We start from the raw sequence: 23330 nt of genomic DNA, 5'->3' as shown, positions 1-23330 counted from the left end.
CCCCACTTTCAGGGTTATCGACCTGCTGTGACTCATTTATCCATGCCAGAAGCAGTATTTTATCATTAAGAGTTGATGGATTTGGGATGCACGTGTCCATATAGTGTGCAAAGTTTATGTTCATGTTATACTTTGGCTGGTGGCTGATTGGTTGGCTCTGGGGAGATGGCTAGATTGTAAGAACTACCCAGACCTACTGTTCTTTTATATTTACAAACCTATGTGATCTGATTGTGTAGCTACCGTCCATATTGCACACAAATACATTTAATTGAGTGTAAATTAGTGTTAATTGTATGTCAGTGTAAAAGTAGCACAAGTATAGCAGAACCAACAAATAAGATGAACAAACACAATAATTTCATTATCATTGATTTGCCTCTGATATTTTCCTTATTACGCATGTTTTTAGAGGTTTTATATGATACAATATGTGTGTGTATACCTTACACAGACATAACTTGTAAATGCAATTCACAAAACATGGATGGGGACATGTTCTGATGTAGCTGGAAGATCTGCTGCATATCAAAGCATTTGGATGTATTGACCAATCTGTGACATCCTTCCGGTGATCTGAGCCAGTAACTTGTCCAAACACTTGACTGTCCCTTTTTGCCTTACTGCTTATGTAAGTCACTACTGCCCCCTGGTGCTCCGTTTGATGATGTAAAGTTAAAAAGGCTACTGACATTTTATTTCATGAAAATGTTATCTTTTTCTTTATTATTTTACCATACTTATTTGTTTATGATTTTTATATATTAACAGTCAGTCTGTGGACAGTTATGAATGTTGTCTCTAGGTGTGCTGATCATTGGCTGGACCTTTGCAGTCTCTGTCTGCATGTGTCTGATTGGTCTTTAGACCCACTCAGTCTTACTCCTGATCCCATTCAGAAACACATTTTGCTTCATCTACATCTTTTTAGTTCAAACCCTGTAATTAAATTTACAATGCAATGTTTCAGCTGTGATATGAATGCAATGGTTAGCCTTTTTTAATCAAAGCTTTGCTTTTTACTTCATCAAAGGATCCTTGAACAGAGGACATGAGAAGCATACTGTTTGGTTGTTCTTTGTCTAAACACCTGCAGTAAACATCCATGTGTGATGGTCAGTTGTGTTCACTGCCAAAGCTTCTCGTCTAGACTGAAAGTCCGAAAATAACTGATGTATCCGAACTTGCTTATTTGACCTTTATGGTGACTATTGTCACTGTGAAGATTGTTAACTTCGGCTCAAACACAAATTTAACACATTGTAATGTACATATATTTTAGTTAATTGGCAGGCGACTCTAGGTCTTTTTGGGTCAAGATGTCACATTTATATGTGCAATATTAATGTTGCAACAACTAATAAGTATCAATATTTTCATTAACTGTTTGTGGCCATGGTTCTTACTAAGTAGCAAACACTAGCCCTATTATCTTGCCAAATATTAGAGATCCTTGAACAGTCCCATGTATCAACACAGGTCAACTTGGAATCCAGCTCATCCATGCAAACTGAAACAGCTACAGTGTAGTTGAGATGGTGGTTGAGGACTGGGTATAACTGAAAATACATTCCTCATTTGTAGATCATTCTGTTTCATTATATTGGACTCTCTTCTTTGTTTAACGTCCTCTGTAGTCCCAAATCCATGTGATCCAGTGGTGTAATCATATTTGGCCAAAACAGTGATTTGTGTTAATGTAAATAGCTGTTTGTTATTAAATAAGAAATGTGTACTTTTAATGACATTGGTTTGTTTGTGGGAGGAATGTGGTGCTGTGTATATGTTATGCAAATGAATTGTCTAATTGATTAGATCACACTCTTCCTAGTGTGCATAGATTTCAGTAAAGACAAAACACTGAGTATTCATACACTGCACATATGTTTATTCTTCATATCACTTGAAATCAAACAGACATCTTAACAGAATATTGTTGGTGGTGTGAATAGGAAGCTCAACAGCAGAGTGGCTTAGGTTAGATGGAAATGCAAGGTAACTAGTATCCTCAGATGATTCTTTTAATAAGCTCACAGATGACTGTTCAGAAGGGGTGCCGTTGTCTTCTCCCGTTGAAAGTAATCTGAAAGCTAATGATCAAAAAGAAGTCAATGGAGATGTTGTACTCGGGTAATGTAAAGTCAGACACAAGCTCATGTTTCTGGAATGATCATGAAATAACACACTACACTGTTTACTACAAAAAAGTATTTTAAAAACATGTATTCAAAGCAGCCCTCTATATAACTTATTCCTTACGCTGTTTTATTTCTCCTAAATGTTTCAACATTCAAAACGGACCCCAGACTATGGAAATTGTAGGATTGACAAAATACACACGTGCTAATTGTTGGTACTGTGGCGAGTAGTATGTCTCAGGACATGAAAGCCCGAACGCTGCCCCTGATGACAGCTCTGCAGATTGGGCAGTGGCGCAGGCTGGTGGCACAGTCGCTACACACCACCAGGTGTCCACAGGGGATGAAGACGATGGACACCAGCTTGTCCATACACACCTTACAGGTGCGCTCCTCCTGCAGCTGACGCAGCAGCTCCTCTGGACTGGGCTCCCTCAATGCTACACACACACACACACACATCACATGTGTTTGAACTACTTTACCTTGGAATAAGCACAGAGTGGAAAGAATCATCAGAGTGTGTGTGTTCATATTGTGCTCTGACCTTTCTCCCTGACCAGTGTCTGTGTCCTCACCCCTCCTGTGCTGGGTCCCTGTCTGACCTCTGGCTCTGGTTGGAACAGGAAACAAAAGGTGGAACATGGTAGCATCAACACAACTTGAAATCAATATTTCTCTCTGAGGAGTTCATCATATTTACACGAAGCAGATTTTAAGCATGCAGAATAGAAACAGTCAATAAGCATTAATGGGCCTTTATCAAAGTGTTTGTGGTTGCCCTCTGCGGTATTGCCCTCTGCGGTATTGCCCTCTGGGGTATTGCCCTCTGGGGTAATGCCCTCTGGGGTAATGCCCTCTGGGGTATTGCCCTCTGGGGTAATGCCCTCTGGGGTATTGTTTGGGGAAATGTAACAACCAACCTGTGCTCTGTGGTCCTCTCTGCCTGTCGTCGTCCTCTGCCTGCAGGACATCAGTCACCAGCTCAGACACAGAGATGTAGTGCTGCCCAGTCAGTAAGTACTTGGTCTGGACCAGGCTCTCCACCAACCTGGCCTCAAAGCCCATCCCCAAGACCGTCTGAACGACAGGTGACAGCATGGCCGACGAAGCTCCCAGGCCTCCCACATCTGACACAGACCCAAGAGAAAACATTTTAGACTTAAACAAATAGAGGATGCCACATTGTGTTTAGTGTTTAAGTGGTCCCCAGAGACTAAATACTCTCCACAAATTGGTTGTTCAATAAAGCTCCAACCCACAGAGCGAAGCCCTGTGGAGGCATCTATTTGTCTTTCAGTAGATTCAGCTGAAACAGGCAGTATTTGTGATTTGTCCTCATCATACAAACACCATCCATGATTAAGTGCCCATTTGAAGGAGGGAGCAACCAAGTATTAGATTCCCTGACAATACATCTTTATTGTGTTTGTAGTTGACAAGTTAGCATGGTAGCAGATCATCCAGTGATTTCATTAAGACGGGAATGTAATGTATTTTTTTAGGGGTAAATCTAATGCTAACTATTTCCTGTGTCTGTTATATTCCTGACTCCAAAAGGTTGGTCTACAGTACAAATCTACAGCTTGAAGAGTTATAAACAAATATGCTGACTAAGAAGATTCCGTTTTGTATTAGTCTATTGACTGTCATTAGACTTACCGTTTCCTGAGTTGATCTCTCTGGCTATGGGCATTTGAGATCCACCCTGGGGAAAAAATAAAAATAAAAATTTAAACCATAATCTGTAACAGAATAGTGTGAGTTTATCTAGTAGTTGGGCTGGATCATGATAAAGTTGGAGGCATATTTGCCCCGAGAACAGCGGGTCACCAACTAAGCCTGGGACCACAGCAAGATGAGAGAAGGATGATGGGGCTTACCACGGTTTCACCAATGTGGAAGTGGGTGTCCTGAATGTTACTGACATACTCCCGCCCTCTCGTCTGTATCAGAAACTCACATCTGAGAAAAAACGCAGCCATATTAGCCCTATTTGATTCTACTCTATTCTATGGGATAAAGTCATGATGATACAGTGTTATTGATGTACATTACCGTGGGAACCACTTGGCATGTTCCTGCCAGGGGTCGTCCCCTGATTCCCAGTTCCTCAACCCTCCATCACAGTAGAAGCATTTGACATTGTCACCATGACCTGGAGGAAGGTAACAATACCATAACAAAATAGCTCAGTGCAACATAATTCCTGTTGGCTACCAAAATGATATCTGTGTATTCAGACACACACAGCATTTGACAAACATGTAAAAGAGAGGTTCCCTCGATTTCTCTTTAATGCTTCATGTCTGTATGGTCAACTTTAAACATGAAGCTCATGCAATGTTGGTGACACCATTTCATTTATGCAGCCCTCGCTCTGTCCAGTTTTTTCTGTCCACAAACATATGAGTCAGCTGTACTATTGTCCAGTGAACTCGATCACAAAGGGGGTTCTCTAGCAGTGACCACAGCTCCTGCTTGGCTAGTTCTGAATACTCAATAGATCATTTGCAGGGTATGTAATTTATATCCAACAAGGAAATAGTTGAAAGCCTGGAGCCGTTAAGGAAGAAGCTGGCAACAATCAAACAGACTATAATGCATGGATGCATGGAATTCAATACACTCTACCATCAAAACATCCCATCATCATCCGATACGCACCTGTATAGAAAAACCCTGCCCGTGCAAGAACATCTGGTTGGACCGAGGCGCCTGTGGGCCAGTTATGATAGGTGGTCATTCGGGAATCTTCACCCTCCATCTCAGGGTACACTGCCTGTCCAGCCGCTCCTTGGTCATCCACGGTCATCCTTTGAAGCTGGCTCAACAACTGACCGTCAACCGAGTCAGAGGACCCAGGCGCAACGTATAATGGAATATTACCCACGGCTCTCCCCAAAACAAAACTACAGGTTGGAAAGTGCCTCTTGTGCTCAACAAGTGGACTGTCCCCATGAACCCAATACCTTAGAATGCCACCACAGCAGAAACATTGAACCTTATCACCGGATCCTGAGAAAAAAAATCCCTCTTTAGCAAGGTCACCAGAGGTAACTGGTGCGTCAACGGGCCAGTTTTGGAAAGTTCGAAGTCTTTCCTCCTCTGCGCGCATCCGGGGCTCCTCCAGAATATATAACATCGCACTTCTGTCATCCGTCATGCTGAGACTTGTGATGTTTTCTTTCTCCTTCGGTCCTTTGCCAGTCATCCCTTTTACGTTCCATAGTGGACTGAACCGGTGAGAGCGCGGCCGTCCCACTGGAAAATATATTCATCCCGCTGTGGCGACGGCTTGCGCAGTAGCCTATATCAGGCAGCGTTCCAGAAAATTCATTCACTAGATCCAGAATTTAGCCTATGTGGTCCTTTTGAATGACAGTTGTCAGGCATTTCCCCTGTGTCGGAGTCTAAGTGGAACAGGCCGCAGTTTGGACATTAATCATATAGCCTATCCGAAATGCAACAAGCCACCCCCAAGGCTTAAGTTACAAAAACTACTATGCAAAACAAATATTGTGTTTAGGCTAATAGACAAAGTAGGCCTTGCCTACTTACATAGGCAAATGCTTTATTTATTCATTTTCAAATGCAGAATTGCAGCCCCAGGTCAATAACAATATTTGAAGTAGGTTAACGACCTGAGCAACGGGAAAATGGCCCAAGCCTGCCTGCTACAAAACAGATTAAATATTCAAGGCCTACATCTTTGGTTATGAATTGCATTGCTGTATTATAGTCTAGGCGTACTGTCCATAACATGCTGTCCTAATCCTAACAGCCTAATACTAATAGCCTACTTTATAACTGTTTGGTGTAGTAGGCCTAGACTACTATACTATCGTATATTTGGATTTGATGAGGCGTATCATACACGAAGAGGTTATAGATCAACGTAATCTGATGGTGCCCTTGAACTTCTATTCAACTTGCCTTCAGGTTTTTTTTTTTTTTTACGTAAAGACAAGACTGGGTTTGCGCCGGAGCCCGGATGGAACAGCAAGCTAACTCCAGGGATCTCTTTGGTCTAAAAAGGACAAGCAGAAGAAACGACTGTGGAAAGCCATTAGCTAGCTAGCTACATGATCCAAAAAGTACATTTGGTGGACATTTAGGGACATTTTCGGATATACTTGTTCTGGACATTGAATCCGAGCCCACCGGACGGCGACCTGAACTGTGGAAGTGTGGCTTGGATTGGAATACGTAGCTAGCCACAGACAGTGGAAAAACACTTGGCTTGCATTGGTAGCTAAACTAGCACAGCCGGCTAACTGAACAGTGAGCTAGCTAGCTAAAGAAACACGGCTTTCGATCCAGTGACCTGCCAAGGCTCCGCGAGACTCCTAAGAATTGCTTGATGAATTATGTCTGCCACGAGCATTGACCCTCAGGTATTCAGTAGTAAACATTTTGCTTAGGACTGGCACCAGACATCTACCTAGCTCTCTAGCTAATCTATTAACTAACCCGACTAGCCAGCTAGCAAGTAAGCAAAACTAACCAACTCTTGCAAGCTGGACGTTCTTGCAGCAGACTTACATACTAGCTATTTTTGTTCCATTTGGTTTGTTATAGGCCAGGAAAGCAAGCAAGCTAGCAATGCCAGCTATTTAACATATATATATACTGTAAGCTATATTGTGATATCTATATATAATAATGAATAACTAGACGTGTAGCTAGATGTCTAACTAGTAAGTTGACAGTTAGCTAGCTAGCTAGTCCATCGCCAGTAAAAGATTTAACTGTTAGTAAGATAGATTGGCTGCCTACGCCATTGTAACATGAACTCCTTGCTTGCAATCTTAACATGTACTGTCAGTTAGCTAGCTATCTTCTAGTGAGGGGTTGGTTATACAATCGAGCTAATAGGACGGTTAGTTGTGGTAAAACTGAATATTCTTTTTATTTTCTTTGTCCTTGATTCCCCTGGAATTCAGAGATCAAAAGGAGCATCAAAAGGTGAGTCTTTACATGGAGATAATTAGTTGTAGTCACAAGTGAACTATTGTAGCTACACCTCATGTTACAAGCTAGCTAGCTACATTATTCCAGTGTAGCTAGTAGCTAGCAATCACATGAGACAGCTACCCAGTGTTCCCCTAAATTAGCTACTTTACTAATAGCTGGTTAACGTTAAAATATCAGGATTGTAGTCTACCCCTGGTTGTAACACTTCATATACCTTGTATGTTCTGTCAGTTGCTGTTTCACTGACTATTTGATGTGCAAATTAGTTACAATCAATTGGTGTGCAAGCACACTTCATTTGCACAAATGTTAATTTCCTTGGATAAAAGCTTATTGATCGTTAGAGTGTGTGCTGATCATCTGTACTTTGAGTCAAGGCTACAGAGTCACCCTCTAGTTATTCACTGTCATTCGTCCATGACGTTGATTGGTGTTGATGATGTTGTGACTAGCCTCTAACTGTGTGTCAGACAGTTTGGGAGGCCATTTGGTTGCCAGAATATCCAACCAGGAACACATTGACACACAAACATTGACTCACACAGAATTTGCTGTTGGTGGGCAGGTCACAGTCTGATTCACTTTCAGGTCAGGCCTGTCTGGCAGCAAAGGCCAGGTGGTTGTCAGTCTGTCATGTTATTATGATGCACACAGATTATTTGAAGGAGATGACACAAGTCTCCCATTCTCAACCACACATTGCACGGTATTACTCTCTTACCTCCCACTGAAGCACAGATCAAATGACCTGTAGCCCTTAGTAGAGTTGTGAGTGCTGTTCTTCATCCCCCTGTTTATGCTCTGTCTTAACTAGCTCTTCTTTTTTTGTTGATTCAGTGCAAAATGGTTCGCTGCATCAGAAGGAAACTGTCCACGACAATGACTTTGAACCATACCTTACTAGCCAGTCAACTCAGGTAAGTTTGTGTGAACTAGTGAAGCACCAGTATGGAATTTCAGGGCAAACAACAACAAATATTTGTGGGATGACAAATAGGGTCAATGCCAACTTGACAAAGATGACTGATTAGAACTAGAATCTGCAGTACTATTAAGATTATAGTACTACCAAAATCTAAATACAATGTTATGTTATTTTTCCCTAAATAGTGTCCTATATCCATAAGGATCATACATTTATGACTGTGTAAAATGTGGCTACATTGACTCAGTGCCATCTTTTGACTGCAGTAGTCATTTGTCTATTTACATTGTTTTTGAGGATCGATCCACTTAACTTTGTCCTAGTCTTCTGTCAAAAGTTGATAAATAATATTGCCGTTGGACAAAATAACAAATTTCTACAATTTCCTGTTTTAGAACAACAGCTACCAGTCCATGACAGATCCATATCTGTCCAGCTACTATGCTCCCTCCATTGGATTTCCTTACCCCCTCAGCGAGGCCCCCTGGTCCACCGGCGGAGACCCCCCAATCCCCTACCTCACCCCTTACGGACCCTTGAGCAATGGAGACCACCACTTCATGCCTGACACTGTGTTTGGTCAACCGGGGGGTCTCGGCAACAGCATCTACCCCCACAGGTTTAACTTTTTTCCAGAGAACCCAACCTTTTCTGCCTGGGGCACTAGTGGCTCCCAGGGCCAGCAGACTCAGAGCTCAGCATATGGGGGCAGCTATAGCTACCCTCCTAGTTCCCTGGGGGGCACCCTGGTACCTGATGGCCAGACTGGATTCCACAGTGAAACCCTCAACAAGGCTCCTGGCATGAACAGCCTGGACCAGGGCATGGTGGGCCTGAAGATAGGTGGAGACGTCACCGGACAGGGTTCAGGGGTCAAGGCTGTTGGCTCTGTGATAGGTGGACCGGCGGTGACGGCAGCAGGGAATGGGGGCACGCCCATGGGTATGCCCCAACCTAAGCCCACCTCCTGGGCTGCTATCGCTAGCAAGCCGGCCAAGCCCCAGCAGCTGAAAGCCAAGGTGAAGCCAGGTATGCTCATTCCTGGGGGAGCTCTGCCACCACCACCCATTAAACACAACATGGACATTGGCACCTGGGACAACAAGGGACCTGTCGCGAAGGTGGCCACAGCCCCTTTACAGCAGCAGCAGACCCTCTTGCCCCATGCTCATGCCATGCAGCCCCCCATGCAGCAGTCCCCCATGCATCAGCCCCCCATGCAGCCCCCCCCTCCCCAGTCCCTGGTGCAGCAGCAGATGCAGCCTATGACCTTACAGCACCAGCCTCCCCATCACCAGCACCACCCACCCCCTCCCCAGCCCTATCAGAACCACAGCCAGCCCCCACCCCCCCAAACCCGCTGGGTTGCCCCACGTAACCGTAACCTTGGTTACGGTCAAGGAGTGTCCAGTATGGACAGTAGTGGAGTGATTGGCATGGTGGGTAGTGGGAATGGTGGCCCTCCAGGGCCAGCAGGGTTGGGGCCCGGTGGGGAGTCTCACCCTGTGCTGGAGAAGCTGCGCGCTGCACACAGCTACAACCCCAAGGAGTTTGAGTGGAACCTGAAAAATGGCCGTGTGTTTATCATCAAAAGTTACTCTGAAGATGACATCCACCGCTCCATCAAGTACTCCATCTGGTGCAGCACAGAGCACGGCAACAAGCGCCTGGATGGAGCCTTCCGGACCATGAACGGAAAAGGCCCCGTTTACCTACTGTACAGCGTCAACGGCAGCGGGCACTTCTGTGGCGTGGCGGAGATGCGCTCGCCGGTGGACTACGGCACCAGTGCTGGCGTTTGGGCACAGGACAAGTGGAAGGGCAAGTTTGATGTGGACTGGCTGTTTGTCAAGGATGTGCCCAACAGCCAGCTACGCCACATCCGCTTGGAGAACAATGACAACAAGCCAGTGACCAACTCACGTGACACTCAGGAGGTCCCTCTGGAGAAGGCCAAGCAGGTGCTGAAGATCATCACCAGCTACAAACACACCACCTCCATCTTTGATGACTTCACTCATTATGAAAAGAGGCAAGAAGAGGAGGAGGTGGTGAGAAAGGTAATGATCCTTGGCTCCTTTAAAGATTTTTGAGGAAAATGGTAATTGTTTTTCCATTTATACTCATGGCATAATTAAGCTTTAGGTCAGTCATTACTTTTTTGCGTTCCAAAATGGTCTATGGGGGATATCTTGTCCTATGATTTGGATTGAATATGACCATGATTTTCTTGTGGCACTCCTTCTCCTACAGACTTATGAGCCAGCCCCAATACAGAGCCGGTCTCGTCTTGATCAAGTAATTATCATCAATTGTGCCTAAAATCAACATTGCCGCTTATCTGAGGGGGGGGAGTGGATTGTCGATAACTTATGTCCCCTTTCTTCCCTTCTACCTAGGATCGCCAGAATCGGAGTAAACAATAGAAAACTGCTCTACAACTTGGTCAACGGTTGTTCTGGAATAGACATGCTGAAATGCAAAATTGATAAAGGACAGGACACAAACAAATTGGAAACTAATATTGTTTTTCTATTTAATTTTGATGACAAAGGCCCACTTTAAACTTCGAACCACCTCGCTCCTGGTTCCAGGCATCAAAACTCTGTGTGCGATATGGTCATCTCCACAAGTCAAATATTTTCAATCGTTTTATTAGTTTTCTTCTGGTTTTAGTTTTTTAGCTTGTCAGGTCCTCATTTGCTACCCCCACCCTTACACTCTTATGATTAACAATGTCTGTACACCCTTTTTTTTATCTCTTTAAAACATGCTGCTGATATTCAGTGACTATTCAACTTGTGGTGGTGTGTGTTGGAGACATGTTAAGTGCTTGTATTGGTTATTCTGAATTCAGAGGAGAGAACAACACATTACTGAACCTTGACAAACGTCTGATAACTGTATGTGGCCAGTTTTGTTTTGCATTATCAAGAGAGACTTATACTATACCATTTTTGTCCATGTGAGGGTGATCTTGTGACTTGGAAGAGCTGATTGTGCTAAACGTTTCTGCAAATACCTAGAATGGATAATGTGGTTGTGTCATTAGAAATACATTGGGGAGGGGTGGGACATTTTGAAAAATGTTGTTATTGTTCACTGTTGTGTCAACGCAAATATGGTAAAGAGACATTTGGTTTTCAGAGCGGAACCTTACCTTTTCTTTCTAGCGACGGTGTCAATGAACCTCATATTTGTTGTACTGTATCTAAAGGGTGACATAGCAAGATTCAGGGAAATGATGTTGTCTGGAGAACGTGCACTCACACAGGAGGTCCCTCTCTTGTTGAAGTACTAAACAAATTGTTTTGTGTTCAGATTCAATACAGACAATAGGATAACTTTTAAGTGTCTTTTTCTTGTTAATTTTGATCATACAGTAGTTTTGTTCCTCTGGTCCCACCATTCCAACAGGGTCTCCATTTAAGTCATTTGGGGACAATGTAGCATGTACTGCTTTTAAAATCAAGCTAGGCCTGTCACCATTTCTGTTCCTTGTCCTTTCTTAACAGAATTAAAATGTTGATATTTTGTCGATATAACCCTTCCACTTCATCCTCAGAGACGTTAAGCTTTAATGTATTGGCAATGCTAACTGAGAACGGCTCAAATTTTAACCTTAAGATTAATGTTAATGATTTATTGTCAATTGTATGAAAACCCAGAGAGTGCTCTATATGGTATCTGCGTGTGACTCTTCATTTTGGACCTGCTTGCTGTACTGTGTGTATGTGTGTATGCGAGTGAGAAAGACAATAGGGTGTGTGGTTAGTAAGGAAACCAGATTTATAAAGGTTATCAGAAATGAAATGATTAATGAGAATATATGAAAACTAAAGTTTAAGTCACCCCTGAAATAAATATGCATTGTATCAAAGGTCACTATCACATTCTTAGGTTTGATCATGGTCATTATTAAAGGTATACTATCTGTTATTTGTGTTTTCTACTTATTTGCTTTGAATCATTGTGACTGGCAGCTAGATACCATGATTGCACCTACCACCCGTAATCTAATGTGGTTATGTGCATCATTGTCCTTACATTTTTTCATTATGGACTTTTTCATTAAAACTGAAAAGTCTGAACACTTGGGAAATGTATCATATGTGCAATGTACCATTAAGAACACATTTTTACTATTGGGATTAACATGTAATTTAGGTAGTGAACCAATTAAATTAAGGACAAAACCACGGAAAGTCTAAATTTCGGGCTACCTCATTCCAAGCACTATAGAGGAAGTATCCAATAAATGTTCATACATTGTTTTATTCATTATCTGGGGCGTAAGGGTTCTCCACAATTATTTTACACGTGCAATTATGAAAGTGTCACTCGTAGAACAATGCTTATTCCGAAACCATTGTCCGGTTCGACGTCGTTAAGGGATTTCTCTCTTGGCATTCACCGCGTGCCTTAATTGTACAACTTAAATCAAGGTCCGCTGTGAACACGAAGAGTGCCAATCCTGAACCCATATTTACCTCCCATACCCTACTCGCCTCGGACGTTAACATTGGCAATCCCAATAAAATATCCGATTGAATTGATTACTTTTTCATATTTAACCTTTGACCCAACAGTTAGATGTCATGACTGTTAATGTCTCTTAGTAGACACTGCCTCTATAGTATATAAAATACCAACGTTACGACTGCACTGAGAAATTAATCCATTAAGTGCACAGGCATACCGATACACTTTCACAAGGGCCGGGCTCGTTCATCCACAAATCTAGACATCATGCAAGGAGCTGGATGTTCAGATTAGACGACTCCCACACACGACTTTTACTGTCTAGCAAACTAAAGATGTCCGATGCATCCCAAAACGAAAGCATTTAGATTTAGGCTACCCAACGTCTGCTAACCTTACCCTACAGCCGACACTCACAGTTGATAAAGGTAAATAGTCTACTAAAAATTTTGAAGTTTAGAAACAGACTATGTGGTCCATAAAATGTAGGCCAAATAAAGCAGTTTGGTCCAATCATGCAACATCAAGTACCGTAATTTCCAGTTTTGCGCTCCCGGTAGCAAACAAGCTAAAGCGGTTTGTTCACATGTTGTACATCAATTGTATTTGTAATATGAAGTAGCATCGTCCTGTTGTCATGTATCTAAAGAAATCTGTAATGATTTGCGTTTGCGTCCGTCGTCCTCATCCTCTGAACGAAATGATGCCGCTGACGTCACGAACAGGGTCAAACTGAATGTCGTTAGCGTCGAAAATGTCCTTGAATGATGGGACGAATTTGCATTTTTTAGGCCTTTATTATACATTATAGGATTACAGCCTAACAAAATAATTTTGTGTCACAGACATTTTCAGTAAAATGCGTACAATAAAGGTTTTCGTGATATTTTATCTGGAACTCACAGGTCATAAAACCAATAGCTTACATCTGAAGATCATTCAGGAGAAAAATATAGCATATGCATAAAAAATATTTTCGAAAAAAGTTTGGAAACTTTTTCTTACAAACTTTTTTGCACATCTGGACCTGATGGCTGTCGTCAGAATATGTGACCTCACCTCCCTATTACATGGCTGAACATGGCTGACACACCAACCAAACCATCTCAGGTGACTTATCTTGCCTTGCCATGTATAACCTGAAGAAGATCACCTGTCTTGTTAAGATCTGAACCTGGAAACAAGAAGTCACATATTTTGATAACTGTAGTCGGAATATAACAGAGTTAGCAGGGGGTGAATTGCATTTACATCAAATTGAAAACAAGGCCTGCCTTGAAATGCATCCCCCCCCCCCCCCTGAATTTCTGATCTGTATATCCTAGAATCAAATGATTCTTACTGTATATTGAGGGGACTACTATGAGTAACAACAGTAGGTTTCAGGCATCTGGCACTTTCCTAGTCAAAGTTAGCAGGGGGTGCATTTCCTGGCAAGGCCAAACAGCCCTGCACAGAAATGCATTTCCAGCCCTGCCCATGCACCCCCCTTGTAATTTCTGTTCTGTATGTGTAATCTGAAAGAAAGTATTAAAAAAAAATAAACAGTTTCAAAAGGTTTAAAACTATACTGCCGTGTCATTTTAGAGTATGTCCTCCATTCACACAAGTACAAAACTGGACTCAGCGTTTAGGCTATTCATTTAATTTGTATTTAATTCAGTTTACTCTATTGATCTCAAGATGTTCTTTCAGGCATTTTTCACAGATTTCTTTCTTTGGATTTGTATCTTCATATGAAATTATATTTAGGCCTACAAACATTTTGTCTGTAGGTCTACAACCTCTGTTTGGACACAAAAACCTTGGCTAGCCACTAAAATATGCAAACTAAACACATGCAAACATCCTTTGCTTTGATGAGTGAACAGTTTGCACATATCTTGTAAATGCTTTACAAACAACTTTTGTAGTTTATTGTATTTTTTACACATGAAAACAATATAATAACTTGCTGATCACCTGTTTTGAGTACCATTGAAAGGTGAATTGTTCATAACTTTACATAGGCTATTTTTAATTCCCTATTTCCAAAAAAAGACACAGGCTGTCGGCCTACAATGCACTAAATAAATCCACATACAGTAATTTTAGTCATCATATTGTCTTTCCCTGCACATTGGAGCCATGTTGTGTTGCTACAGTAAAGTGTGGTCTGTTATACAGCATGTGTTGTGGGTTCTCTCCTCATGTTTGTGTTTTTCTTATGGTGCACAGTGTCCACAGTCTGTTGGTGTTGTACTTGCCTAATGTTTGTTTACTGTCGCCTGTGTCATTTGTGTGTTTTGTTCTGTCCTCCATCTTATTTTAATCACTATCTCTGTCTGTATGAAGCTGCTATTGTGAATATGATTTTTTTTAAATTAAACCCTAGTAAAAAAACACAAACTAAAATCACATAGTTATCACATAGCAATCACAATAAATAGTTGGAAGATAATGTAAATACACTTTTAGTAGGTCAGATATGTGTGATCCTTCTAGTTTTTTCCAAGTCCACACGCTGGGCATCTCCAAACATGAGGAAAACCGCTATGCCCACAACATTCACCAGTGTGATGATTGAGAACACTGGCACCCAGGATGTGGTGACCTCAATCAAGTAGCCAGATAAATAGACCAGAATCAGTCCTGTACAACACAGAGACAGCTTTTTTTGCATAGCCATTTATGAAAATACTATAACTCCAGAATGTCCCTAGAGTTAAAGGCACATTAGCAAAGGAATTTAAATAGACATTTACATCTTAAGATCAACTCTTGGTGTTGGCATTTGACACCTACCTGTGAATGCCCCACACATATTCATAAATCCTGTGACAAAAGAAAGAAAGATTTGCTTTGTTCACAACAAACGTAAGTAAAACAGCAAAGTGGCATATTTAGGCCTACATAAGATACACAGTAGCTCAACTCATTGTTAACCAGAATTGCAAACTGACCAAATAGAGCTCCAGCACATGATGGGGCAAGGTCTTGAACATTCACTACTACTCCACTGAGCCAAGAAAACAGACAAAGAGTTACTTTAGTACAGTTCTTGTATAGCCTACATATGAAGATGACAGATGGACAATGAAAGGCTGACAGAAGTCATCATATACCCAACATACAGTAGATATGACACTAACTTGTGTTTGTAGGGAAATAGGAAACAAGACAATTCAGACAAAACAAATGTACACACGCACCTGCTGTTAAAAGTTGCCAAGCCCATAGCAACAGAAATAAGGGTGACAGCAGAGGGAAATTTGACTGGTATGCAGAGGATCAGGATGAACACACTGGACACTCCCATGGAAATGAACTGAACATGATGGCAAATTAACACAGCAAGCCATTTCTAAATTTGGGTTCTCAAATTCATTAGAATGATGCTGAACACATAACATACTTGTGAAAGATTTTGAATGCATAGTCAAGCATTAGTTACATTTACATTTAGTCATTTAGCAGACGCTCTTATCCAGAGCGACTTACAGTAAGTACAGGGACATTCTCTCCGAGGCAAGTAGGGTGAAGTGCCTTGCCCAAGGACACGTCATTTAGCACGGCCAGGAATTGAACCAGCAACCCTCTGATTAATAACCCAACTCCCTAACCGCTCAGCCATCTGACCCCTGATTAGTTAGTGCCTGTGAGGTTTTCACAAAACCTAATGTAATAATACACATCTGTTTATGTTTAGTGTTTTGCACCTCCCTGCCACAGTAAATTCTGTGTTTGTATAACATACATGGCGAATAAACCGAATTCTGATTCTGATCTAAAAATTCAGATGATAAATATGCCATAGAAAAAACATTGGGAAAATAGTTGTATGCTGTTATATGAAGTATTAAATAAATTATCTTACCTGCATCATTTTCCTAACAGCTGCTGTGCCATATCCTAGATACAGACATTTTATTATGATTGTAAGTGTCCAAGAAGTAAGGGAAAGGCCCAACAAGAAAGAACAACATGTTGACTTATATAAAGTGGCTACCATACCTTGCATTATAAGAAAGTCTGAAAGCCAGCCTCCAAATTGTGCAGATGGAATGGAAACAAACCATGGAATGACATTATACACCCATCCCTGGAACATCATGCCATGTAGAAGAAGAAGTGACAGGAGAATGAAATCCAATGGTGAGGAAATTAAACAGGTTAAATATGAGCAACAGTAACATTTAGGAAAGATAGAAACTTGTCATACCAATACTAAGATAACTGACAAGCTAAGATTGTCAGTTATCTTAGCTTGTCATATAAATTGTGTGAAAAATGTTTAATACCTTGGCGTGAGGAAACGTATCTTTGAAGTAGGTCGGTAACCATGATATAAGTGTGTAAAAAGCACTGCAGTAGCACATATGAGTGGTAACCATGGCACTGAGAAGGTATGACAGAATAGAAAGAACAGTGTCCACATTTCACAGTACTATATGACATAGATATGTGTGTATGCGTCAAGTAAAACATAGATCATTAAATATAAACTGTACCACACAGATGGCTGTTTGAGCAGGCTTAGCCACCGTAGGTTTGAGAGACTCGAACTGGAACTAGCATGATTCGACAGTCCCAGCACTGAAATAACCTCTCCTGCACCACACGAAACTTGTACAGTTCATTTTGTAACATTTTACAGTTTAGAATCCTCAAGATCCTCATTCATGTGTGTCAACTTTGATGTAGTGAATTCATTTGATAGAATCAAACTTACAATGAAAACAGCTATATATATCATTCATGTCACGAATATAAGGAAACTAAGAAATTATTCAGTTAATGCCTGACTATACCTTTAAGTAAATACCTCCACACAGCTAAAGACCACAGTCCAGCTAGTAGACCAGTGCCATAGAAAACACTTTCCCAGCCATAGTGTTCCAACATCAGGGATCCCAGGCTTCCAGACATCATTGTTCTACATATACAAGGAGGTTGAAAATACAGTATCTTAACTATGTTTAGACCACTCATACAATCATGGTAAATCATTTGTGTGTGTGTGTATATTTGGTGTTTTCTCAATTTTAGACTCACCCTAGATAAGAACCACTGCCCATTGTACTCATCAGTAAGCCTTTCTTCCCTTCAACAACGCGTTGAGAGCAAAGGCTGGCCAAAGATGGGTAGTGTACGCCTAGAGTAGAACATATGTTACTAAAGTTAACAATCACATGGTATCACCTCCACTTAATCAACTCTCACCCTGTGATAACCCCATGAGGAACCTGGCTATCATCATGGAAGCAAGGGGGTTCCAGTCAAATTTAGTCAATAAAGGGGTGACGGCTGTGATGATAGCCCAGACAGTTGTGGAAAGCAGCAGGACACTCTCTCCTCCAATTCTGGTGAAGGAGACAACTGCCATAAACCCAACAATGAAAGACAAGACATTCTCAACAACCATCAGCATAAACATTATACAACAATATTTTTACATTTATATTTGTTTGTTCAGCAGATTTTGTTTTATCCAAATAGATAAAAAAGTATTATCCAAGTTTTACTTCTAGGCAGTATGGACTTTGAGGAAATTAGCTGTAATGTATAAAGATAAAATTACAAGTGCAATGGAAGCCTCCCAGGATGTTAACACACCTGTCACTGGCATGTCCTCCCAGAATCTGTGTGAAGCAATAACCCCAGAAAAAACTAGCCAACGCCATCCCTGACTCTGTCTTACTCCACTGAAACTGGGTTGCCATTGTAACAGCACAGATAGGCAGTGTCATCCTAGAACAGTACAGGAGAGATGTACTCAAGAAGAGCATCACCGTCCATGTTTTTACCAATGGCCTGCAAGCAGATCATAATACAGAGTTATGCAGAAGCATGCATTAAACTAAACAACATTTCTGGGTCCAAAATTGCTATGTATAATTGAAGATTCAGAGCTCAGTTTATCAATTCGCATTTCTGGGCGTACAAAACGTACAAGGCAGTGTGTGCTTATATATAAAGATTGGTTGCTTTTTATAGAAGTGAGACAGTTTGCGCATTATTTTTCAATTAGCAATCTTTTTTGACAATCTCACCTGGGCCATAACGTTTGGTGTTGTGTCTCCTTCCATCCATTTGATCCATTAGCTGTGGAGATGCAGTCATTCCCGTGAATTTTTAACTCAGGAGAGTTATCTAGTACATTCTCCACTGCCATTGACCAAACGGTTGTACTATCACGCAATTTCTCCTAACTGCAAATGACCAAAACACAAGAACATGCTTTAACTTGATAAACCCAGACAAAAGTATCTTCCCGTAAACTAGACAGACAGGTAATGCCTGTCTTTATCCAGAAACCTCGAGTCAAAGAGTATTGGCTTGTGGTGGGAGACGTGGCATGCAGGGAATGCTGTTGTAGGTTATGTCTCCAGTTTCAACATGTAACTAGGCCCTTAGTCATTTTATTCACAGCAGAATGTAAACCAAAATGCCCAGTAATGCAACAATAAAACAAGTTGTCTCTAAAAAGAGTTGTTTATTTAAATATTGCAAATAGGATCTTAAAAACTATCAATAATACGATGGGAGCTCTGTAGTATTTTGTGCATGCTCACATTGTCGGATAATACAATAAAAACTTGTATGAAAGGAAGGATGGATATTTAGCAGCGAGTTAAAAAACAACAATATTAAAACCCTCTGGCAACACAAGGCATGGGCGCATACTAACCTTAAGCCATTCAAAACATAACAATGCATGCTTTGTTCAGCAAAAATGCTCACTAATTTAGGAGGTGGCCATCTGTCCTATCTCTGAATACAGAAAAAAAGGTAGAGCACTTTAAATGTGAAACGCCATCATTCCATAGTAAAACAGACTTCACTTAAAAGGCATCTCAAAACAGAGGGGACAATGAATCGGCCAACTATAATAAAAATCCTTATTTATCCTTATATAATGATTAGTTAAATTGCAACAAACATGTAACATGACAATTAATAGCTTATGATAGGGTGAGGAGTAATCTGCACTCTCAAAAAGCATTTTAGTGATGCAGGATTGTTCCCCTCTTCCTTTAAGAGGTATGATTTTCATGTAACACAGTCCACACTGTAAATGTAAATTATATAATAAACTAGAGGCTTAGAAATAAAATCAAAACCATTTTAAATTCACCATGATGGGTGGGACAGTGATCCATGTGTATCCAAAACTGGCTTTACAGGCAACCAAATATAAACCAACAATGGACATTTGTGATGCCTATAAATGTGGATAATCTGTTAAATATTTTTGCTGTTGTTACTTTTAAAATACAGCCATTTACAGTTTGCACAATGAATTATGTCTTCTCATATATGCAACATCAAAACAATTGTTCATTTTTATATATAATATATGTTATAACAATATCATTCAGTCTCTGACTGTTTATAAATAGGAGATAGGGAAGTGTCCATGTCATTGCTGTTTTCACTTTGGGTCCTCAATGGTGCCCTTGCTAAGGTCAGTCATTTTGGGATATTTCACTTTCTTCTGGTCCAGCTCATTCTGAGCCCACAACAACAGCTTCAGAAGTTTGGCCAGTTTTGGCGTTGACTCTCTGTTCTCATAGTCCAGCACAGCCTGGTTCACCTCACTCCATACCTGGATATTCACAAATAAGTCAAATTCAGGTCAATTTCAACACAGTATTGAATTGCCATCCACTACAACTAACATTAGAATAGGACAGCTGAGTTCAGAGCTCAACAGACTTTCTTTTCCCTTTCACATTACAAAATGTGTGAATTAATAACTTGTTCCACCCCTCCTGGTTCCTCGTACACACAGGCACACACACCTTCTGTCGCTGCATCGTGTTGAGCAGGTCTCCAAAGGGTGACTCCTCTGGGTTGTCAAAAGCCAAAAGAGCCAATGTTCTCTCCATCTCTGTTAGGCATTCCCTGCTCTCTTCCCCTTGCTCAGCCAGCTGTGTCTGGGCAAACTCCAAAGCAGACTCTGTCTCCCGCAGCCTTATTAACTCTATCAAGTGCTGTTGCTGCATAGGGGAAGGAAGGAAATGCAATCAGGTGAAAATCTGCTATACTGTGACTAAACAACTTTAGTACCCCAAGGTCAAGTTAAAGACATCTTATTACAGAAAGCCATACCTGCAGATGGAAATACAGGTATCGGTTGGTGTCAAGCAACTCTGGATGTAGGCTGTTGATGAGCGCAATGGCTTCCTGTATTTGTCCCTTCAGAATCATCTCCCTGATCTTTATTCTCTCATCCAGGGAATCCAGGTCCACACTCGGCTCTATCCCAGACTCCATGCGGAACTTCTCTGCTGCCTCCTTGAACCCCTCTAAACAACAATATAGGCGAGCAGTCAGCATGGGAAAGTATTAAGAGTACGATTCAGACAACATGGCAACTTTTATCTTCATAAAGGCTAGTACAACAAGTCCACCACTCATTCCATGGGCCACATTACATAAGTATTTGACTAAACTTTCTTCATAGACTAATGAAATTCTATCTACTGTGGTGATTGGCTACGCTACAAGGTCAGGTTAGCTCCCTACAACTGTTCATTGAGGGTCCATAATCAGTCATAGCTCCCCACGTCAACTAGCATAACATACCTGTCACTAGGTAATTCATAATGAGTCGGTTCATGTCGGCCCTCTGTATGTGCACATTATTTAGTTTGTCCATCCACTCGTCTTTTGTGATGTCCTCGGGTTTTTCAGCGTAACTCATCATCGGGTTCCGAATATCTACTGTAGACACAATGAGTTAGACAGCAAACTTGGCAAACTCAGCCAACTAATCTTTAAATGTGTTTAACTCTAGCTAGCAAGCTGACATTAGTTACATTTACAAGCATCTGCCAACATAATACTATCTTACGATCAATGATAAATAGTTGACGATAGCTATTCAACGTAAACTCGTTTGACTATCTTGCTGGGAGCTGTAATTTTTTCTGGACGCGACCATTTTGCTAGCACTACAGCTAGCACATAGTTAGTACATAGCTAGCTATAGCTCGAACGTTAACGTCAACTAGGCTAACAACTCGTTAGCTAGGCTTGTTGGTCGTTGTGCATCACCCACCGTATAAATGTGTTATCCTCTGATAGTTTTGTGAGAAATAGCAACTGAATTAAATATCAATGAATTATTCTTAATTTGCAAATACAGTTTTGTTGCTAAATTAATCAGCTAGCTTGCTAGCTACCTTATCTGACTTTGACAACTGTCGTGTTCTGTTGTGTTGATTGTCGCCTTTTCTCGCGAGAAGCGATAGTAAGGATTCAAAGACAGTTGATTGGCTTGGCCTAAAGGAACGATGTCCTAGTTGCTAGGGAGCTGGTTCAATGGAATGAATGGATTTTCACATGAATTTAAAAATATGTTTTAGAGATAGTCTAAATATGATGTCTGTTTTCATTTATAAACTATATCCACCACCACCCTTACCTTTCAATGAATTGCACTTCAGAGACATGGATCCGCCCTGAGAACACTGCAACTCCAGCTGCTCTCTCCGTCAACCACTCCTTCACTCACTCACCCCGCTCAACCGGGCGGGGTGGTGGGACAGGGTTGCTTCTTTCCCCACATATTAAATACACATCCACACCACTCCCTGTTACTGCCAAATCATTTGAACACCATTGTGCGATGCTAACTGATCCTATCAAAGCATGCTTAATTGTTCTTTATCGCCCACCAGGCCCGCTAGCCGACTTTGTGGAGGAGCTGGACATGCTCCTCAGCGTCCGCCCGGATGATGGAACCCCCCTGATAGTCCTTGGGGACTTCAACATCCACCTCCAAGGAACTCAGGCCGTCGACTTCTTGTCTCTCTTGACCTCCTTCAACCTGACGTTGCTGAGCACACCGGCGAACCACAAAGCAGGCAAACAGCTAGACCTCATCCTGACACGTAACTGTATCACTGACTTAACCTCTGTAACCCCACTGCATATTTCTGATCACTACTTTATCCAATTCTCTATCTCTCTCCCTCCAACTTCTTCTACCTCCCCTCCCCTTGTAACTTTCCGGCGCAACCTCCGCTCCCTATCCCCCTCCCATTTCTCCTCTATTGTAACATCCTCCCTCCCCCCCATTGACGAGTTCTCGTCCCACCCCACTAACACTGCCACTGACACCTTGTTAACCACTTTAACTGCATCACTTGACTCTCTCTGTCCCCTGTCAACCAGGCCTGCACGATCTTCTCCCTCCTGCCCGTGGCTTGCGGATGTTATCCGTGAAGAACGGTCCACCCTTCGGGCAGCTGAGAGGAGATGGCGCAAGTCCAAAGGCGGTCCGGACCTTGATAAGTATCACTCCCTCCTCAAATCCTTCTCTTCTCACATAACTGGTGCTAAAACCCTCTACTTTCTGAACAAAATTAACTCTGCTTCAAACCCCCACAAACTTTTTTCTACCTTCTCCACGCTTCTTAACCCACCTCCCCCTCCCTCCACCCTGACAGCAGACGACTTCTCCTCCTTCTTTGAGAAAAAAGTCGCCGACATTAGCAGTCGGTTCCCTAAGCCCACCTGTCCTACCCTCTCACCCTCCATGACTGACCCGACTAAATGTCTAAACTCTTTTTCTCCCCTGTCTGAGGCAGAGATCTCTGACCTCATTCTCTCTCATCGCCCCACCTCCTGTCCCCTTGATCCTATACCCTCCCCTCTCTTTCAAACCATCTCCCCCTCCATCATAACTTTTCTTCTCCATGTCCTAAACTCCTCTCTTACCTCTGGCACCTTCCCCTCTGCCTTCAAACAGGCTAGAGTTACCCCTCTACTCAAAAAACCCTCCCTTAACCCTGCCGTTCTCCAGAACTACAGACCGG

At 41.8% G+C, this 23330-nt stretch overlaps 4 protein-coding genes across 8 annotated transcripts; 1 reads left to right on the top strand and 3 right to left on the bottom strand.

Moving 5' to 3' along the window:
- Nucleotides 1–1873: 1873 nt before the first annotated feature.
- birc7 (baculoviral IAP repeat containing 7) lies at nucleotides 1874–5994 on the bottom strand. 2 transcript variants are annotated; one of them, XM_062459045.1, is made up of 8 exons: nucleotides 4806–5994; nucleotides 4197–4296; nucleotides 4022–4103; nucleotides 3801–3846; nucleotides 3062–3268; nucleotides 2686–2751; nucleotides 2341–2578; nucleotides 1874–2090 (listed from the first exon to the last, which is right to left on the bottom strand). In XM_062459045.1, the coding sequence occupies exons 1-7, from the start codon at nucleotides 5350–5352 to the stop codon at nucleotides 2376–2378; spliced, it is 1251 nt and encodes a 416-aa protein (XP_062315029.1). In that variant the 5' UTR covers nucleotides 5353–5994; the 3' UTR covers nucleotides 1874–2090; nucleotides 2341–2375. The 2 variants fall into 2 exon arrangements, with proteins under 2 accessions (XP_062315029.1, XP_062315030.1); XM_062459046.1 differs by having other exon boundaries at nucleotides 2341–2575; nucleotides 4806–5993.
- LOC134018796 (YTH domain-containing family protein 1-like) lies at nucleotides 5917–11979 on the top strand. The gene is made up of 6 exons (XM_062459041.1): nucleotides 5917–6535; nucleotides 7085–7106; nucleotides 7953–8032; nucleotides 8436–10100; nucleotides 10294–10338; nucleotides 10440–11979. Exons 1-6 carry the CDS (start codon nucleotides 6509–6511, stop codon nucleotides 10464–10466), a joined length of 1866 nt encoding a protein of 621 aa, XP_062315025.1. The 5' UTR covers nucleotides 5917–6508; the 3' UTR covers nucleotides 10467–11979.
- Nucleotides 11980–13397: 1418 nt separating this feature from the next.
- On the bottom strand, nucleotides 13398–18780 carry LOC134018793 (voltage-gated purine nucleotide uniporter SLC17A9-like). 2 transcript variants are annotated; one of them, XM_062459037.1, is made up of 13 exons: nucleotides 18555–18780; nucleotides 18118–18315; nucleotides 17725–17864; nucleotides 17557–17656; nucleotides 17313–17437; nucleotides 17013–17112; nucleotides 16803–16899; nucleotides 16516–16603; nucleotides 16379–16413; nucleotides 15714–15829; nucleotides 15465–15520; nucleotides 15307–15336; nucleotides 13858–15153 (listed from the first exon to the last, which is right to left on the bottom strand). In XM_062459037.1, the coding sequence occupies exons 1-13, from the start codon at nucleotides 18674–18676 to the stop codon at nucleotides 14984–14986; spliced, it is 1377 nt and encodes a 458-aa protein (XP_062315021.1). In that variant the 5' UTR covers nucleotides 18677–18780; the 3' UTR covers nucleotides 13858–14983. The 2 variants fall into 2 exon arrangements, with proteins under 2 accessions (XP_062315022.1, XP_062315021.1); XM_062459038.1 differs by lacking the exon at nucleotides 18555–18780 and having other exon boundaries at nucleotides 13398–15153; nucleotides 17725–17880; nucleotides 18118–18272.
- Nucleotides 18781–18973: 193 nt separating this feature from the next.
- Nucleotides 18974–21788, bottom strand: LOC134018792 (glucose-induced degradation protein 8-B homolog). 3 transcript variants are annotated; one of them, XM_062459036.1, is made up of 5 exons: nucleotides 21693–21788; nucleotides 21094–21231; nucleotides 20617–20813; nucleotides 20307–20504; nucleotides 18974–20110 (listed from the first exon to the last, which is right to left on the bottom strand). In XM_062459036.1, exons 2-5 carry the CDS (start codon nucleotides 21212–21214, stop codon nucleotides 19937–19939), a joined length of 690 nt encoding a protein of 229 aa, XP_062315020.1. In that variant the 5' UTR covers nucleotides 21215–21231; nucleotides 21693–21788; the 3' UTR covers nucleotides 18974–19936. The 3 variants fall into 3 exon arrangements, with proteins under 3 accessions (XP_062315020.1, XP_062315018.1, XP_062315017.1); XM_062459034.1 differs by having other exon boundaries at nucleotides 21569–21740; XM_062459033.1 differs by having other exon boundaries at nucleotides 21094–21228; nucleotides 21569–21740.
- Nucleotides 21789–23330: the final 1542 nt, after the last annotated feature.

Source organism: Osmerus eperlanus, chromosome 4 (genome assembly GCF_963692335.1).
Source record: "Osmerus eperlanus chromosome 4, fOsmEpe2.1, whole genome shotgun sequence".
Lineage (NCBI taxonomy): Eukaryota > Metazoa > Chordata > Actinopteri > Osmeriformes > Osmeridae > Osmerus > Osmerus eperlanus.
Note: the sequence above shows the minus strand (reverse complement) of the source record. Positions and strands in the feature narration are given on the sequence as shown.